The 20,489-nt window shown below is 32.7% G+C and overlaps 2 protein-coding genes across 2 annotated transcripts; both read left to right on the plus strand.

The window, feature by feature from the left end:
- Positions 1-1,673: 1,673 nt before the first annotated feature.
- On the plus strand, positions 1,674-4,145 carry LOC141713648 (SPX domain-containing protein 1-like). The gene is made up of 3 exons (XM_074517154.1): positions 1,674-2,145; positions 2,830-2,956; positions 3,482-4,145. The coding sequence occupies exons 1-3, from the start codon at positions 1,861-1,863 to the stop codon at positions 3,916-3,918; spliced, it is 849 nt and encodes a 282-aa protein (XP_074373255.1). The 5' UTR covers positions 1,674-1,860; the 3' UTR covers positions 3,919-4,145.
- Positions 4,146-9,009: 4,864 nt separating this feature from the next.
- Positions 9,010-12,664, plus strand: LOC141713649 (heme oxygenase 1, chloroplastic-like). The gene is made up of 4 exons (XM_074517155.1): positions 9,010-9,619; positions 11,719-11,942; positions 12,147-12,254; positions 12,361-12,664. Exons 1-4 carry the CDS (start codon positions 9,142-9,144, stop codon positions 12,454-12,456), a joined length of 906 nt encoding a protein of 301 aa, XP_074373256.1. The 5' UTR covers positions 9,010-9,141; the 3' UTR covers positions 12,457-12,664.
- The last annotated feature ends 7,825 nt before the right edge of the window (positions 12,665-20,489 follow it).

Consider the following 20,489-nt stretch of genomic DNA (forward strand, 5'->3'; position numbering starts at 1 on the left):
CCTCGACTCGATAAGAATAAATTCGAACTTGAACTCGTTAAGAAAAATCTCGATTAGACTCGATTCGTTTACAGTCCGACAATTTTTGATATTTATTATTTTTGTTGCTGTCAATCATTTGTAATTAAATGTACCAAAAAATTGAGGGGAGTGCGGTTAAATAATATTTTTAATCGGTTGATTACTTAATATATTTATCATCGTCAAGTAATTTTTTATTCTTATATCTTTTTGGTTGTTGGATTAAAAAATTAAAGAGCGAAATTAATATGCTCACGAATTGGAAGTAAAATGTATAAATAATTATACAATTACAATTCCATCACATATGTAGAAAAACGTAATAAGTAACTAGTTGGTATTCATAATATTAATTTATTTAATCACATCACTTACTTTTCTTTTCATTCGAATTTTTAAAATTAAAGACTGGGAAGTCAGCATGGCAGTAGGACTGTAGGAGTGAAAAATATTTCATTTAATTTTCTGTTACTTTTTTTTCATTCCTTTTTAAACAGAAAAGCATAGTGTTATAAAATTTTATCCAAATATAAACATAAATTTGAAAAAGATAAATAACTAGGGCCGTAAACGAACCGAACTCTTTAAGTGTTCATATTTCACCTTGTTAAAAATTATTGGAACTCGAACTCGCGTGTATTGATTTATTAAGTAAAAATTTATTCTCAAATATGTTCACAAACATCTCAGAACTATGTTCAAACGAAACAGCTCGCGAATATTGTTCATGAAATTTTGACCTTAAACAACTAAATTTACGAACTTATTTTCACGATTTTCGAATTTTTATACGAGTTTCAAATAAATATTTTAAAAACCCTAGACAAGAAATATAAATTTGAGTGTTTAACATTCTAATTTTGATTAACTACACTATTTTTATTCAAATAATGATACATACATACTATTTGAATATATGAACACATATTTAGAAAACATTTATATATTTATCTTTCAACATGTATTGTAATTTAAATCCTATAATTCTTTATTTGAATTTAATAAAAAATAATAAACAGATTAAAAAATTGATAAGGTTATTTGAATATAAGAAAACATGTTGAACACATGTTAAAAAATATTTATATATTTTTCCTCTAACATGTATTGTAATTTAAATATATACATTTTTTTTAGAATTTAATAAAAGATACTAAATGAATTAAAAATTTTGTAAGTATTTGTTAAATATTGTGTCATAAACACATGTTCATAACATATTTATGAGCATATATAAATAGCAATTCATATATTTATTTCACGAGTCATATTAACGAGTGTTTACGAACATTATTCATAAATCTGTTCATGTATTTTCGAGACGTACTGTATTATTCTTAAGTTCCTCTCATTTACAAAATAAATCTTATAATTATATTTATGTTTGATTTGAGTCGATCTTTTTTAAATGAAATTCCGAATTATTCGTGAGGCTATCGACTCATTCATGTGGCATATTCCACATTGTACCCGCATAGAAATAAATAAATGAACCTGTCAAAAATCCTCCAACCAAAAAGAAAGGGAAATAACAGTGGGAGACTGGGAGATTTTGTTAATTTTTAAATTTGGTAAACAAAAAGAGAATATTCCTAACCCAAACTTCCGCATATTCCCGTTATTATATATCCTACACTCACGTAAAACTTTGATTTTATTTACACATTCATTCCTTGTGTCTCTCTCCTTTAATCTCTCTCAAATCTCTCTCAGTCTCTCTCCCTCTACAATCTCTACGAGTCTCTCTCTCAAATCTCTGCCAGTCTCTCACTAACTCTCTCACACACACATCTCTCTGACTCTCTCTCAGTCTCTCTCTCTCAAATCTCTCTTTAAAGCATGAAGTTCGGGAAAAGCCTGAGCAACCAGATCGAGGAGACATTACCTGAATGGCGAGACAAATTCTTGTCTTACAAGGAACTCAAAAAGCGTTTGAAGCTTATCAATCCTCCTGTTCCGGCTGTCGTCGATGATTCCACCAGGCCGGAGAAGCGCCGGAGATTCTCCGCCGGCGAAAACATGTCCGATGAGGAGATTGATTTTCTTAATTTGTTAGAAGATGAGCTCGAGAAATTTAACTCGTTTTTCGTGGAGAAGGAAGAAGAATACATCATTCGATTGAAGGTAATATATTAATTTTATCGTCATTATTTATTTATCACGATATTTGTAGTTTTTGTTTTTGATATAATTCATTGTTGTTATCGCTGCCTGTGATGAATATAGGCAGAACCTCCGTAAATTAATACTCGATAAATTAATAACGGTAAAAGTTATCAATTAATCATAATCTCGATAAATTAATAGATATACCGTTAAAATTAGTGTAATATAATTCATTGTTGTTATGGCTGCTTGGAATGAATATAGGCAAGACATCGTTTAAATTAATAACATTAAAAGTTATCATATATATTTAACCTCGATCAATTATAATCTCGATAAATTAATTGAGATACCGTTAAAATTAGTGTTACTAACTGGTGATTAAAAAATTTTGAGCTATAAAATCATTGATTTCTATATTATTGCAAATATTTTTTGGTAGTTTATGCAATTGTTTTAGTATAAAAGGGAGTGAGGATTCGAACTCATGACATTTACAAGGGAATGGCAGATACTGAACTTTTGCGTATAGGATACTTGTAAATCGTCTATTTGTCTGTGTGAATGTGGTTATCCTGACATAGCAACTGGCTATCGGGTTTGAGGAAGTGAGTGAGATTGTATAGTGTGCAAATGATTAAGATTATTTGATTATGTGGTACTGATTTTTTTTTATTCTTTTTTTTGTTGTTTGGGTTATAGGATTTGCGGGATAGAGTAGCAAGTGCTAAAGATTGGAGTGAGGAGATGATAGATGTACGTAAGGAGATAGTTGATTTCCATGGCGAGATGGTGCTTTTGGAAAACTATAGTGCTCTTAACTATACAGGTACTGATAATCATAAGTTTTGATTGTTGTTCATTTGTCAGTTGTAGGCACGAAATTTACAAAATCATGCAGGACCTTGTAAATAATTTAAGTTTGTTAAATCGTTTTTTTTCATTGGTGCAAATTGTTGTTTTTCTATTGGTGCTATGTACTAGTACATTCTTGAGGTCTCATTACCTTAGTAACAGTCTAGTAGTTGGTTTAGCATCATGTTTAGTTATTCTATGTTACTCGGTTAGCAAGGCAGTAGATTGTCTTTGTCTTGTGTGGGTGTTGTATGATTTTTTTTTGTTTTGTCAGGACGTAGTATGATTAGTTAGAGCACTATCAGTACACAAATTAATCTTCTTTTTCCCGTATCTTCTTAATTGTAATCCAAATTTCGTATCTCTTTTCTGTTCTGTTCCTTTCTTCCTAGTCAAATAGGGAAATATAAGTTTTTGGATACAAATTGAACTTCGCTGAATTATTTAAGTTGTACTATTGTTTTCATTGCACAAGCTTACTGAGTTCCTTTAACAACAGGATTGGTTAAGATACTGAAGAAATACGATAAAAGGACCGGTGCTCTTCTTCGCTTGCCCTTTATCCAAAAGGTTGTGCAACAACCTTTCTTCACCACTGACTTGCTTTACAAGCTTGTGAAGGAGTGTGAAGCAATGTTAGACGGCCTCTTCCCCATGGCTGAACTGCCACCTTCATCCGAAATAGTTAACAAGGATGATACATTAACCCCTCTTCCTACCAAAAATGATGATACAGCCGGAATCGCTAAGGATCTCGCCGACATCGAGTATATGAAGAGTTTGTATATGAAGAGCACCATCTCAGCATTACGATCTTTGAAAGAGATTCGGAGTGGGAGCTCCACTGTCAGTGCTTTTTCTTTGCCACCTCTGCAAATCAGCGGAAGGGAAGATGCATGGATCCAAACCCCAGTTCTTCCACAAGAAGCGAAATAGTTTAAGTTAAGTTTTTAGTCTTCGATCGCTCGTCTTTAAGTTTGATGTTGTACCTTTGGTGATCTTTCTTCTTGCACATGTATAATGTACTTAGTAGATACTAACACGCCTTAAATTCATAGGTTTATGATATCTCAAAGGAATACAAAAGCTTGTTTACTGCATGCATAATCATGAATTTTAGGCTTGGGAGCTTGAAAGTTGAAACCATTACTGGCATTATTGTTTGTTTTTAATTTAGTGTTTCTTTTTTTCTTTTTGAAAGCAAGGATAGCATTACTTTGATGAAGATCCTTGTTCTTGCCGTATATTTACGACTTCACATACACTTTCAGGCTTCATTTCAGTTTTGTACAAGTAATTTTGGCTGGAAAATTATTTTGGTTTTTATTATAAGTTTTGCTGTCTAATAATTGCATACTAAACGACTTGTAAGCGGTGTTACAAATTTCGGAAATCGGAATTGTTCGGTTAAGGTACCGATTTGTGAATTATCAGATAAATGTTTAAAAATTGGATGATCTATCAGAATTCGGTCAAATTGAATAAATAATTTTTGTCGATTTTTAAGCGATTTATCAAAGATTTCTGAAAAATCGTCCGATTTGTATAGCGGAGCTTCTATTTGAAGTTTGTACGGTGAGTTTGTTTCCCAATCATTTCTGTTCCAAATAGTTGGGCCAGTCCTGACAAAAAATAACCTTTGGGCCAGTATGTCATCAGGTGTTTGGACTGTTCTCAGGGCCTCCCAGATGCATGTAATCTTTGCAACTGGGCTTCTTTTGAGTGCTACTCTTTTTTTACATGAAAAAAGATGCTACTAAATTTCTGCTAGATTTACTCCGACACGGTAAAAAATAATGGAATTAAATCAACATTATTTACTTTAAAAAATAGTATCTTGGGAATTACTATGAGCAACTATCGTATATTGCAGCGACTGAGAATTTTGCGACGTGATTAAGTGAATAAAATATAATTTTGTGTTATAATTGTGAATTTATGTGAATAATAAAAGGTTAATTGAATTTGTGGTCAATTATCGTTGTATAATAGTAACCGAGAATGAAAAGAAACTCGTTCCAATTTGATGAGTCAGCTAAGGGATTAAGTTGTGTCGTCGGACCGTCAAGTTGAACGGAACCCGTATTCAAAGGATGAAAATATTTAAAAGAGTGAATGTTAAATGTATGTGATGATCCTACGTGTTTACATGCTATTTGATGTGTACATGTTTGAATTCAAGATCAATTTTATTTTTTTTAATGTTTTAAAAAAGGATTTTAAGGATTTTATTGATCTTAAAACACTTTTATAAAATTATAGAAATGTAATTAAGATATGAAATTCGGTTTGTTGCTTTCAAAATAGTCCAAGGGACTTTTTTTAAATAATAGTCGGATTTTTTTTTAATGATTTGAGATTTTAAAATGATTTTATGGAATTTATTTATATTATTTGGAGTTATTTATAAAATACATAACAAATTATTTATTTGTTCAAAAAAATTATTTAGAAATACTAGTGAAGAGCTAATTGTATGTTCTTTATTTTAAAAATAGGATTGAGTATATTTTTTTAATATTATGAGGATGTTTTATATTTACTAAAGACATTTATAGAATTGCAGATATAAAGAAAAAGAAAGAGAGGACTTTGTTAATTACCATTTTATCCCTAAAATGTTATAAATATACTCCCTCCCCTCCCATTTTTCCTCTTTTCTCACCGTCTCTCTTCATCTCTCTCCCTCGAACTCTCTCTTCCTCTCTCTCGGTACAACCATCTTTCTCTCAATTTCACCACTAAAACTCAATCCCAGGTTAATATTTGAGTTCCATAAGTTATATATATGTATGTATATGTTTGCATGTGGGTTTTTGGTATGTGAATATGTGTGTGCTGTGTTCGGTAATCGGAGTGAGGCCCGAGTTCTTGATTTCCTTCGGTTTTTGGCTTGAATCTTTGAAGTGTTGTGATGATTAAGTGTTGCATGTCAAAGTTTTATATGTAATCGGTGAGGTTTCGAGTTGGGGGCCAAGAATCCGGCAATCTCGAACCCTTGCCCCCACCGGTGATGAACTCCGGTGAACCGGTGGTAAGCCATGATGTGTTAACTGAGCTCTAAGAGTCTATAACCTCAATGTTGTTGATGCATGTCATGTTTTCCAAAAAATTCGAATGAAACTCTCGGTTTATATGATTTTTGGTTCGATTTTTGTGATGAACATGATTGATTTGGATTAAGATGGGTTTAGTTTGTAAATGGAACCTTGCATGTTGATATTTGATAATTTGTTTTTGGTTTTGTTGAAAAGGCCGAATGGTACATGATTTTGAAGGAGTGGATTCAAGTTATTTGATCGATTTAATTCTCGAGTCTAAGTATATGGTTTATATAAGATTGATTTAATGTTAATAAGATATTTGGCTAGATGCATGTCAAGTTAAGTGATTGCGTACTTGTGTTATTTTGGGGGTTTAGTTCGAATTTATGGTTAAAAAGGAAAGTGTAAGTGGTTTTGTTGTCGAGTTATTCAAATTGCAATTATTTGCTTAAGTATAAACTTGGTTTATAAAGGTAACATACTATGTGCTATGTGAGTATTCTGTGTTTATACTAGTGTATATAAGTTAAGCGTTAATGCGAATTGGGATAATCGTTAGACGTTCAGGGAAGGTCGAGTGCAAATGAGTATCCAATTAGGGGTTATGCGTTGGATTGTAGATTCGGATAACAGAGGTATTCAGGCTAGGAAATGGAAGGACACTCTAGGTGGCAATAGCTCTATACCCGTTAAGCAGGAAAATGATTTAAGGCAAGTAACTCCGCCTTCTCATATAACTTGAATATAGAGAGGAAATTATTGATGCCATGATAAAGTAGTGACTTTTTATTGCAATTGTGATATACCTGTTATTGATTATGAGAAACCCTGATATTGATTCTTGTGACAACTTGATATCAAACCTTGTTCGATCCTTTATGGTAACCCTATTGATTTGCACCCTGATTTCGTTATTATTCCTTTTGTTATCTTATGATCCCGTAAACCCTAAAAGAACCTTTATGAATTTCCTTATATAATATCTTGATCAATTGGATTTTGCAAATAACCAATGAACCCTGTCGTGTGTTGATCTTTGAAACTATTTCAACTTGGAACTGGTACACCCTGTTATCATTTGATCCAGTTCCTTAGTATTGATCTCTGTTTACGTTCGATTCATTCACTTCCCTTGGAATATTTATTTGAACCTAAGAATGATTTTCGACTTGAATGAGTCCATGTGATTTCGCATTCTTGGTAATGTTAAAATGAATTTAATCAACAATTTTCCTTCTTCCAACACCAAGGTTTTCCAAATGAATTCCTAAAGGATTGGATAGAGACGTAAGAGGCTAGTGGGACTAGTCCAGTCACGTAAAAGGCTAGCGGGGCTGGTCCAATATATGGCTATAATGTCATAGGTACCATGACGACAAGATGGAGGTCGGTACGGGCTGATCGCCCGTATTATATTTAAAAGATATGTATCCCAATCAAGGGTTCCTTTATAATCTTAAAGAAGAAAATGTTTACATTATTTGAGCAGTTTGCCCCTTTCTCTTTAAAAGTGAAGTAAAACGTAATGGAACAACCTGAGTCTCGTTTTGGTTGTAATGTTGTGAACCCTGTCACTTTACGCTAATGATAAGTTTCGAAATTTGATTGATTATTTCCTTCTGTTGAGAAATACTTTAAAGTCTTGGTAATGATTTGTGATGAATGTCGGCTTTCACCCTATCCTGAGCTTTGATTCTTGAAAGCCCAAACCTTTCTTCATAACCTTTGCATAGCCAAAGTTAGAAAACTGCCACCTAGAAAATTTAAAAGTAGAATGCCTCAGATATCGCTATTCCTAATGTTATTGAATTATAGAACTGTTATATAGTTACTTGTTAAGCTTTTGTGCTCATTTATCTGCTTTGATCTAACCATGATATTTAAGTAAGAAGATGTTTAGACTTAGGCGCACCGCTCGCAAAAGCGTCCCCGGAGGTCCCTACCGTGTCTTAGGTTTCCAGATGCCAGAGCAAGTAGCAGTGTGTGTGAGCAAGTATCGATAGTTGGAAGAAATGTATAAGTTGGGTCATATACAGTGGGTTATCTGTCGGTTCCATGTCGGAATCGAATGAATTTAAATTTAATCAGGGTTGTAATATATTTATTCTGGTTGATAGTTGTAATCGTGTCTCATACTTTATCATGTTTAGATCTTGTTATTGTTTAATCGGGGTTTATTATAATTGATGTTATTATATTAGTTTAATGGTGCGTGTATCCTCATTTCCTAACCCCGAGATTGAGGGCGTCACATATACTTTCGTACCTTTTTTCTTCTGTATATTATTTGTTACTAAAATAAGCAGATGTCTATCAGAGTTTATTTCTTATCGTACTAAGATTTTTATCAGGTTTGATGCGTTTAATTGAAATATATATATATATATATATATTTATTTATTCAATAAGAGTTTATCTCTTATCGTACTTGATCAGGCCTTGATTCATCCCATTATGTATTTAATTGGAAGACATATAAGTTTTATTCGTGAGGAGTGAATAAATTATATATGTAGTATATATCTTATTCCTAATAAATATCGGTAATAAATATCGGTTGAACAAAATTGAATTCGGAATACTGAGGTATATATTTTTAAATATAAAAAAATTAAAAATGTAAAAGAGATATTCCAAAAATTTATTTTTGACGTTTTTTACAAAAATATGATTTTTTAAGTTTTAACTTGCAAAAACAAGATTTTTCAATTTTTGTTACAAAAATACGATTTTGCATCCCGCTACTATCATGTACAAACTCAAATGCAACAAAAAAAATCAGTAATTTTCAGAAAATTACATATATGCTTACTTTTAATTGCAAAGTATATTTTTACAATTATTTTCAAAATATGATAAAATCGCAAACAAACTAAATAAAATAATATTTTTGATGATTTCTCCATCCAACAAAAATTATCACCATAAGGCCATGACCATTTAGTCCAATACCCTACTCTACAAATACGTGTAAGAAACCTATATTACATAATCCAAACATAAAAAAAGTACACACACGGCACTGTGTATCTTGAAGAATAAGTGAACATCCATTAGACGCCACACTTGTTCATTCACTCCATTGAAACTCAACCCATTCCTCAAATTACTTCAAATGGCTTCAATCTCTTCACTTTCATCATCAAACCTCAATTTAACCAAACCCCAATTCATCTCTCCCAAGAATCTCTCTACCACCTTCTTCTCTCTCAAATTCACCAAACCCCAATTCATCTCTCCCAAGAATCTCTCTACCACTTTCTTTTCTCTCCCAAAAAAGACTGTAACTTTGAAGGCTGGGACTTTAAAGATTGGAACTTTGAACAAGATGGTGATAAAAGCAGCAACAACAGCAGCTGAGAAGCCCAAGAAAAGGTATCCTGGAGAGAATAAAGGGTTTGTGGAGGAGATGAGATTTGTGGCCATGAAATTGCATACTAAAGATCAGGCTAAAGAGGGTGAGAAAGAGAGTCAAGATAAGCCTGTGGCTAAATGGGAACCTGGGGTTGATGGGTATTTGAAGTTCTTGGTGGATAGTAAGTTGGTTTATGATACTCTTGAGGGGATTGTTGATAAAGCTGATTTTCCTGAATGTAAGTCCTTTTTTATATCAGTTTTTATATATGTGTTGTCAATTGTGTTTGATGATGATGATGATGATGATGATGATGATGAAACTTGTTTCTTTTGTTTATGTCGTGTGTCTTGTCTGTGCAAGCATTGTGATTTGGTTTGTTAATATCTATCAGTTGTTGTATATGTATTGTCAATTGTGTTTGATGATGATACTTGTTGTTTTGTTTTATTTGTTTATGTTATGTCTTGTTTGGTAAGCACTGTGATTTTGTTAGTTTTATGAGGGAGAAAGCAAAGGGATTATAACATTTTTTAGGCAATCGATTTTAAGTGTTTATGAAGTGTGGTGTAGAGTTATGTAATTACCCCTAGTTGAGAAAATTTGTTTGATGAGCAATAGGGCTAATACTGGTGGGGGACTTTTTAACTGGATCCTATTCTTATCTCTGTCATCAGTCAATTTATAACTAAGTCAGGCCAGAGAGATCCGAAAGATAAAAGTTGAATATGCAAAAAATGAATTGCTTTCAAGTTCCAACTAGCTTAACCTGTCCCCATTAAATTTTGAATATTTAGGCATGATGATATAATATTTTCTGATCGACCAAACTGGAAATAGAAGAAGGGTCAGACAACACTAGCCTAATCATACAATGTGAAGTCCTTGTAAAATTTCGACATGAAATACATGTTATTACAGAGCCTGTATATCTTTTTGAAATAAATTGTCATTTTTAAGAATGTACGAGGGCGGTTGTGTTGCCTCAGTAATATATATATCAAAGTAGTGTGAATTTGGCTAAGTTACCAAGTAAATGTCAGCAATATTATGTAGAAACTTCCTGCTCAATTTTTCAAGAAGCCTCCGTGATAAGAACAGTATTTTTTTTGTAGTTATTCCCTCATTATAGCATATTCACCTTTCCCTTAGAGAAGTAATACTCACATTTCATTTGTTGTAATTCTGTCTCTGTTTTAACAGAAATATCAGTGTTAGCTTTGTGAATTCTAGCAGATAATACTATCTTTCTCCACAGTAGCTTCCACGCATCCAATAAAAGTGTGTGAGTACTAGTGAAGTTAGAAAATGATAATGAAAGCGATTATTTATCTGAAACTTTGTGTAATAGCATCATCAATGTTGCTGTCCAACATCATGCACTGATAGCTTTCAACTGCACTTAAGTTCAGCATCGTTAGGTAGCTATATATATTCTTAGATATCTGAATTGGTAAAAGCGGTCGTGGTTACAAGTAAAGTAACCCTATCACTAATGTCCAGAAATAGAAGTCAGCTTGGTGGGACTGTGTTTCATTTTGTTCATCTCTTTCATCTTCTGACGAACACCCATAAATTGTTGTTACTGAAAACGGAATAAAATTAGTAGTTTTGTGTAAGGAGATAGTAGATATATGTAAGGAGATGATAGATATAAATAAGGAGATAGTAGATTTCCATGGCAAGTGGTGCTGTTGGATTATAGTGCTCTTTACTATACAGGTACTGTCAATTATAATTCTTCATTGTTGTTCATGAAGTCAGTTGTATACGTGATACTATGATATTAACAAAATCATGCAATAACTTATGATTAATATAATATCGATTTATCTCTTTTTTAATTGGTACTATGTACTAGTACATTCTCTAGGTCTCCTTACATTAGTAACAACTAACAATCCAGTAATTGGTGTAGACTTTTAATTTTTTTCTATGTTACTCGGTTCGAAGGCAGTAGAGTGTCGTCCTCTTCTGTGGGCTTAGTATGATTAGTTATATTGCTATCAGCACACAAATTAGTCTTCTTTTCCCCGAATCTGTCTTGATTATAAACCAAATTTCGGTTTCACCCTGTCTCTTCTTTGTTCTATTCCTTTCTTCCTATTCATCTCAGGAAGTGTAAGTTTTTGGATACTAATTGAACTCAAGTTAATTATTTAAATTGTATCGTGTTCATTGCACAAGTTTGCCGAGTGTCTTTAACAACCGGATTGGTTAAGAATCATTTAATATATGGCATCGATAGAGTTTCCAGGGGTTACCAATTAATGAAGCAAGCGGAGTTGGTTAGTAACAATCTAATAAATTCCTGATTCACTCTTTTATTTGTCACAGATGCTGAATTCAGAAACACGGGATTGGAAAGGTCAGAGGGCCTGGCAAAAGATTTGAAATGGTTCGAGGAGCAAGGTCATGCAATTCCCGAGCCATCTTCACCAGGTCTCGAATATGCACAAAAACTTGAAGAATTATCTAAGACGGACCCTCAAGCATTCATTTGCCACTTTTACAACATCTACTTTGCCCACTCAGCTGGTGGTCGAATGATTGGAAGAAAGGTAAGCCTTAGCCTTTAATGCTGTAACTTACTTTGTTATGTTGTCTGAAACCATTTGTTAAATGGGGAAATAATGCTTGAATTGTGCTTGTGATTGACGTCCCTGACTATTTGTTAGATATGGCTTGACAAAATTGTAACTAATAAAGGTTTATACTACTATAGATACATGATTAATAAATATCCTTCTATCTACTGTATTTAGGTAGCTGAGAAGATACTCAACGGCAAAGAGTTGGAATTTTACAAATGGGAGGGTGAATTGTCCCAATTGTTGCAGAATGTTAGGGAGAAGTTGAACAGAGTTGCTGAAGTAATATTCTTCGACTTATAAAATTTCCCAACATCGTTCCTCATTACAAAATTTTAGCCTTCATGGTTCTTAAATCTAACAAAATATAGTACTTGTTTTTGTTCAGAGCTGGACTCGGGAGGAGAAGAACCATTGTTTGGAAGAAACTGAAAAATCATTCAAGTACTCTGGGGATATTCTCCGTCTCATATTGTCATCATAATGGCCAAAACTGCGCACTCAGCACTCTTAAGTCTCAACTGTCCGAGTATAAGCTGGAAACTATACTATAATTTCTTATTGCTTCATCAAGGTCTGCTACTGTTTCTTTTTAGTAAGAGCATTTGTGCATAAGCTGTACATTTATCTTTTTAAAATGTAAATTAACGCGAAGTGTCGTTTGTTGGCTTTTCAGTTTAGTTTTTCTTGAATCTGCCTGTACATGTAAATATGTGAAACATGTATATACTCGTCTGAAGTTAACCAAAAGAGATTTAAGAAGCAAATATGCGTCTGGGTTTCCTTTAGATTAACTAGAAGTTAAGTATTAGGTATAGTCCATTTAAGTCAATATATTAGGTATAATCTTATAAATCGATACAAAGCCCTGAACTTGTTTGTAGGAGTAACTTCTCAATTCAGACTAGCAATGTTTGCCAGAATTACAAATAGATTCTTGCAATCTTGTTGTAGACACAGTTCAATCAGTCGCTATCACGTTTCTCATGCTCTCGCAAAACACAGAAGGCCTGGTGCATTGGCTGAAGCTCCGATTAAGAGTAACATTTCTTTTACTTAATTTCCGCGAACTGGAAAGTGAATTTTACATCATTTCCGACTTTCTATTTTTCAGTAGTCCTTTGTCATTGTACCGGAGATCCGATAACTATCATAAATCAGATTCCATCACATCCTCGCCGCAGTTAGGGTGTCAGCTAAGATAATTCTCTTTGTTGACTAAAAAGAACTTGAAAAAACAAATTACTATAGATAGACATATGACTTACCACCCTATCATATACACCTAAAAATATATATATATATATATATATATATATATTTCAATATTACAAGATATGGTATATTGTAGTAATTTATTGTCTTCTTAAGAAATGACAGATCACTGGTTCGGGTTGGAGAAATTTGTACTCGACCATTTTGTATGCACGATGATAATATTTCTTAATAGAAATTGTCTTGCTTTCTTTGATTCTGAGAAACCCTCTGTTTACTGAGGTCTTCAACAATATTGGACCCTCACATTTTGTAAGTTAGGCCTTTTGATTTGCTGCTCTTATGAAATGCTAGCTCTGCAGAACTTACTTTTGATACTTTATATTTGACAGTTACAGCCTATAGTATTTCTGTGGATTCATTGTTGATTTCCAGCCTTCTTTCCTTGATCAAATTGTCATGATGAATTAGACGTTAGAATATAGATCCAGTCGGGTCCTTTCTCCAACACCTTGAGATTTTAGAATGATTGGTTTCTTAACATGGTGTCAGAGCTCAGACAGCGGGATGACTCAGGTTCGATCCCTGCGCTAAAGATGGGCGCCCGTGATCCACTCTTCGACCATAAAATAGGCTCTCGAGTGAGGGGGAGTGTTAGAATATAGCTCCGGTTGGGTATTCTTTTAACAATTTGAGATTTTAGAGTGACCGGTTTTTTAACATTAGGTGCCTCCAAACTTATTTGGTCTCCCTTCCCCTTCTTTTTCTTTGTCATGCATCATGCTTCATCATGAAGTAACCGGTGCCTGCAATCAATCTCGTAGCTGTACTGCGCTAGATTTCTACTTACAAATTTCAGTCCTATTCTTCGTAATGCTCTGTAGATCTAGGCAAGCTATAACTAGATGCATCATTTAGTTGCTTTTTGCATGCATGTCAAGCTTTAAAATGCCTATAAATACAGAAAGGAGGAATGAAGAAATCACAACCAAAATCGACTCCATCCTCGTAAACAAACTAGTTTCTCTCGAAAGAAACAAAAGGCTCTTTGCCATTAAATTTTTTTATCTCTTTATTTGAGATTTCATGGACCATTCCTTGAAAATAGTTAGGAGCAACTAGCTCTAAAAGAAGCTATTTTACAAAAAAGAATTCAGCATAATAGTCCTTCAAAAAGACATCCTCATATTTATAATAAGAGCAAAATTCTTGAATTTAAAAAGTTAAATGAAGGAATAGACCTTGAACCCAGAAATTACATCTTTAGTGGTATAGTAGGATCATATCTTCTACGAATAACCTTAATCAGATTTCGGGAAGATGTCTTTTAGGAATATACAATTTACTATCCTACTTTGGACTTGGTAAAGATCCTAGTGAAAAACATTCAAAATCACCAAGTATCTACAACAAGTACTCCACATTTGTTAGAAAAAGCAGCGACATAGAATTTGAAATTCTAAGAGACATAAAAAAGCTCTTAATCAAACAAAATACTAAGAAGGATTGGAGGCACTAATCTCACAACTTAGAAATGCGAAGTTTGAAGATAAGGTTTTTGACTTAAAGCTTAAAGAAATAGAAGAATACCTTAAGAAAATCCTAGGATGAGCATTAAGGATTTACTAGAGGATTTTGAGAAAAATATAAAAACCCCAAATAGGACAAATTCTTAAATTGCTTACAATGCAGCAAGCTAATCGTATTACAGACAACATTGAAGCAGCAACAAAAATAATCACTGAATTAAAAACAGTAATTCAAGATTGTCCTTGCAATAAAGAGATCTTAGAGGCCCTCAAGGAAAAAGGAAAAGAAGTCATCACCCTAGATGAAAATGCAGCGGCCAAATCAAGACCTTGGAAATATATTTATCCCAACTATAATGTCGGGAACGAGGAGCTAGGAACTGGGAAAAATCCTAGTAGTCTAACATGGTCATTCGGTTCTGATAAAAGGTCAGAATGAATTACATAAAGACAGTAAAAAAAATCTTCTAGAATAGCATGAAAGAAGAAGAATTGCAGGTGAATGATGAAAATTGCGAAGTCCTTGAATAAGCAATCAGGTTAATGGAGTTAGATGATGAATCTGAAGCCAACCAAGAAATAGAAAATAGTAATGAATTAAAATCCTTATCTGGTTTTGATATTATTAACACTATTGAAAGTTTCAGTTCCGAAGAACAGGAAAATTTTCAGGAAACGGAAGCTGATAGTTTTGAAAATGAAGAAACAAAAAATCTCAAAACAAACAGACAAACTTTTCCTCCTTCTACCCTAAAGCAAGAAATGGGAGGAACATCAGGAGTTAAAACCGAAGAAAACAGAAAAAGAAAAGGTAATTTCTATCCTTATAACCCTGATACAAAAGAAACTACTAATATCTTTGGTAGTGGTATCTTGAATATTGATGGGAAACCAAACATAAAAGAACTTATAGATTCTTGGGCAAAAGAAATCAGTTTGATTATTCAGACTAACAAAGAATCTTATGATGATCAAAACACAGTTTTGTTATTGGTCGAACATAAGATTTTAGGGGTTGTTAATTCATTTATTAAAAACACCAATTGGAATCCAGTTATGAGTCATGTTACAACCTTTGAAAATATTTTAGACGTTATCTATACCATGTTCTTAGGAATAAATCAATCCTCTGATAAATTTCAGGAGTTACAATTAAAAAAAAGCAAAAACCATGATCACTAATATGCACCTTTGTGACATATGTTTTCTAGATCAATTTTATTGTGAGTATGAAAAATATATGTACTAGCTACACGATCAGACAGAATATGCAAAATACGTCAAAGATTATCTCCCTAAGATTCTTCTGGTAGGATTAAAAGCTTTAGAAAGATTTAATCTAGAAGCTACATGACCAACAGAGGATAGTTTAGTTCATGCTCAAAGAATTTTAAAACAAGAAATCACCAAGGTTTGTGATTTAACTAAGAAATAAAAATAATTAAAATCTTTTAGCAAACAATGTTGTGAAAAGATTATTGAGAAATCATATGAATACGAGTGTAAAAAATCTTCTTATAAACCCTACAAAAAGAAGTCATATAGACGTATGACCAAATACAGGTTTACCAGGAAAAAGAAACCTTTTAAACCAGGAAAATGTTTTAAGAAAATTCTTTTAAAAAAAATTCTAAAGATAAGCAAAAGTTATGCCTAAAAGGTAAGAAAAACTACATGTGTTGGATCTGCAATGAAGAAGGGCACTACGCGAACGAATGCCCTAATAGAAAAAAAGTATGAAGAAAATGCCCAAATGATAGAACAAGTTTATTCTTTAGGTTACATTCCTATTGAAGATCTTCTTGAAAATACACAAGAAGTATATTCAATTGAAGAATTAGACCCAGGACCAGAAAAGTCAGATTCTAATGATTCGTCTTCCTCAGACTATGACTGAAGAAATAGTAATGACCAACATCACTAATCCAAACTCAATCTACCTTTCAGGTAAATTTAAGTTTACAGGATATAATCAAATATAATTACATTGTTATGTTGATACATGATCAAGCCTTTGCATTGCAGGTAAGTACGTTATCCCACAAGAACATTGGGTTAATGCAGAAAGACCTATACATGTAAAAATTGCTAATGAAAGTACCATTACAATAAATAAGGTATGTAAGAACCTTGATGTACTAATCGCAGGGAAATAATTCATATTCCTATTGTTTATCAACAAGAATCTGGAATAAATTTTTTAGTTGGTAATATTTTTTGTCAATTATATGAACCTTTCACTCAATATACAAAAATAATTATACTTACGCTTGCACGACAAGAAGTATATATCAGAAAAATAACAACATCTCGAAGAGTTGAGATTCCAGGTTTTTTAGATTCAATGAAAAAGAATTCAAAGATCAAGAAACCCGATGCCATCAACATCAACTCAAATAAAATCTTTCTTTTACAAAAGGGGAAGAAAAATATTGAAAAATTCAAAGAATTAAATAATGCTTATAATGATTTAGTTCTTGAAACAGAAAAATGGATATAATCGAAGGATTATTAGACTCTGTCTGCTCGGAAAATCCATTAGATCTTACAAAAACTAAGAAATGGATGAGGGCGGTAATTAAACTCAAAGATCCAGAGACAATAATCAAGGTTCGACCTATGAAGTACAACCCACAAGATCGAAGGGAACCTAAGCATTAATAATAACATAGAATCTTAGTTCTCCTTCTTAATCAGTATTAAGGGAACAATTCTAAATTTAATCCTGTTCAATATACACAAAGTATACTAGTATTATTTATTAGTCAATATAAACTAATCTAAATAATACTACAGCCATACCAGTGGATTGTCCAACACCACATGTGCTGTGAACCTTATTATATTATATTACCGTATTTAACAATCTAATATTCTGTATCCCATTTGATACTAGATTGTTCACAATATATAAGATTAGACAACATGTAAACATTCAAATAATTCTCAAATAAACTGGCCAGAAATAAATGTACATACTTCAAATAAATATTTTCAGTATACACTAACAATAATAAGCAATGAAGACTTGTCCGTTGGCAACAATGGTTAAGTCGATACAACTTTGATGTAGAACACATCGAAGGGGTCAAGAACTGTTTGGCAGATTTCTTGACAAGAGAATATCAACAATAATACTACTAATGACATCACTAGATGCATCATTTAGTTGCTTTTTGCAGGCATGTCAAGCTTTAAAATGCCTATAAATACAGAAAGGAGGAATGAAGAAATCACAACCAAAATCGAATCCATCCTCATAAACAAACTAGTTTCTCTCAAAAGAAACAAAAGGCTTCTTGGCCTTAAAATTTTTTATCTCTTTCTTTGAGATTTCATGGATCATTCCTTGGAAAATAGTTACGAGCAACTAGCTCTAAAACAAGCTATTTTACAAAAAAGAATTCAGCTGCTAATCGATGAGAGAGACATCATCCTTGCAGAAATGGAATATGTAAGGAAGTATTCTCTTCCTGAACAACAGAAGGTTATTTCATCACCTTCTTCAAAAATGAACAAAGATGAGGCTATTCCTGAGCAAACGGCTCCAGGAAAAGAATCAACAAATCTGTTAAAGACTGTTACTTTGCCAGAATGCAAAACAGAAAAGGTCATTTCATCACCTTCTTCAGAAATGAACAAAGATGAGGCTATTCCTGAGCAAACGGCTCCAGGTAAAGAACCAACACATCCGTTAAAGGCTGTTGCTTTGCCAGAAAGCAAGATTGAGGTTTAGACCTCCATAATGTTAGTAAAACCCTCTGATTTAAATTTGAGGCCTAACGGGGGAACTCCAATCCCTAAAAAGACTGAAGATCAAATTTCAGCAATCCCTATCGGATACATGGTCCCAAAGCCTATAATGTAGTGTTTAACGGTTCTAATGTAGGAATATACACTACTTGGGAGATAGCTGAGAAAGCAGTAAAATGATTCTCATGCATCAAACACAAAAAGTATAAATCATTTGCGGAAGCAAAAGTTGCAGCAAATATTTATACTACTCAAGAACTGAAGCCTCCTCTTCAGTTAATCAGCTCTGCAGAAGCATTACATCCAACTTATGCAGGAGCACTAACCCAGAAAAAGGAATCCTCGAGCAAAAATGTTCTAAGATATATTCCAAAAACTCAACAATTGTTGATACAAACAGAAGAAGATACCTTTGAAACATATTAGTCAGGGTTCAACTATCTCTATCAATTTGGGAGAATGGCCACATAAAAGGAGTTTGTTAGTGAACATTTTTTTTACTTCAGATAAGAAAAATGTTAGCCATTTCAACTTTTACCCAAATACCGATCCAGACATGGTTTACAAGACATATCAATATGGATTATTAGCACAAATTTATCCTGCTAATAACCTCTTAGAAATATCTAAGTTCCCCAAGGAATTTAGAAAAGTCATTAAGGGGTCGTTTGGTTCAGAAGACGGTATGGGTTTGGAATAAGGAATAAGGAATCGGGTTAGGCTGGTATGGGGTTGAGGAATCATTCCTGATATCATGTGTTTGGTTCGGTACTTGAATGAAATATGTTTCATTTAAATATTTTTTATTTATTGATTAAATTAAACTTTTATATATTGCATATGTCGAATTTAAGTTGTTATACAACTTACAAATAAAAAATAATTAAATATAAGTGATTAAAAATTAAAATTTTTAATTTTAATGTTAATTTATAATTTTTAAAATAAATAAAAATAAAATATTATTATTTTTTATTAATTAAAAATAAGCATAACTTATTTAAAATTAAATATGATATTTAAAATATATGTTTTAAGATTGTATTTAACTTTATAAGTAATGAAATAATGAAATTTATTTTGATACCTCATACCCCTCTCTCAAACCCACCTCCCCCCTAGGGTATCAAATCTGATTCCAGGCGGGTATAATGAATGGGTATCAGGGTTTAAAAACAGTAAGCCAAACACCAGGTATGGGTTTGGAATGAACGAAACCCATACCTGATACCAGAATTAGCCGAACCAAACGACCCCTAAGACATTCAAAAACAATTGTCTTGAAGGACAAGAAATCGATATCTTCATCAGAACATCTAGCACAATTATATGCTGGGAAAATTAAGAAGAATATGATTGTCCAGCAAATCAGCCATTTCATTATGTTCAGGTTGGTTCTGCTAAAGAAAAGATCTATTCTCTAATTCAAGCTATGTAATCCACTTTGGAGAAATACGATTTAAGGGAGTTTGCTGAAAATAAGTTATTGATTCTAATCAATAAATTATTTAGCATTCAGAAAGAAGATAAGCTAAAAGTCAATTTAACAACAACCCATGCCTTAATGACTTCCTATTTTCAGAAAGGAATGAGTGGAGAAGATTACAACAAGATTGTAGTTTTCAGGAAACAATTATTACGCAAAGATGCACACAGATGCTCTTGGATCACAGGATCACAACAAGAGATTTTTTGTAAGAAAAAACAAAAAGAGACAAACAGGTTTGGCATTTAGTTTGAATGTCCAAATTACAGCTCCGCCACTAACAAAGCAACCGTAAAAGAAGTGATGGATAATTAAAGTGGAAAACATCTACTTTATATAAAAAATAACATCTACTATCAGTAGGGTATCTACTTTAATAAAGGTGCAGAAAATTGTAAGCAATTACGACTTTATTTTTGTACCGACTCTCTTCCTTATTCTATAAAAGAAGAGTTATATTATCAATAAAAGAATCGAAAAATACAGAGTATAATCACTGTATCCATTCTTGAGAGTCCATTATGACGTGTGAGT

The sequence above is a fragment of the Apium graveolens genome, chromosome 3, assembly GCF_009905375.1.
Source record: "Apium graveolens cultivar Ventura chromosome 3, ASM990537v1, whole genome shotgun sequence".
In the NCBI taxonomy this organism is placed as follows: domain Eukaryota; kingdom Viridiplantae; phylum Streptophyta; class Magnoliopsida; order Apiales; family Apiaceae; genus Apium; species Apium graveolens.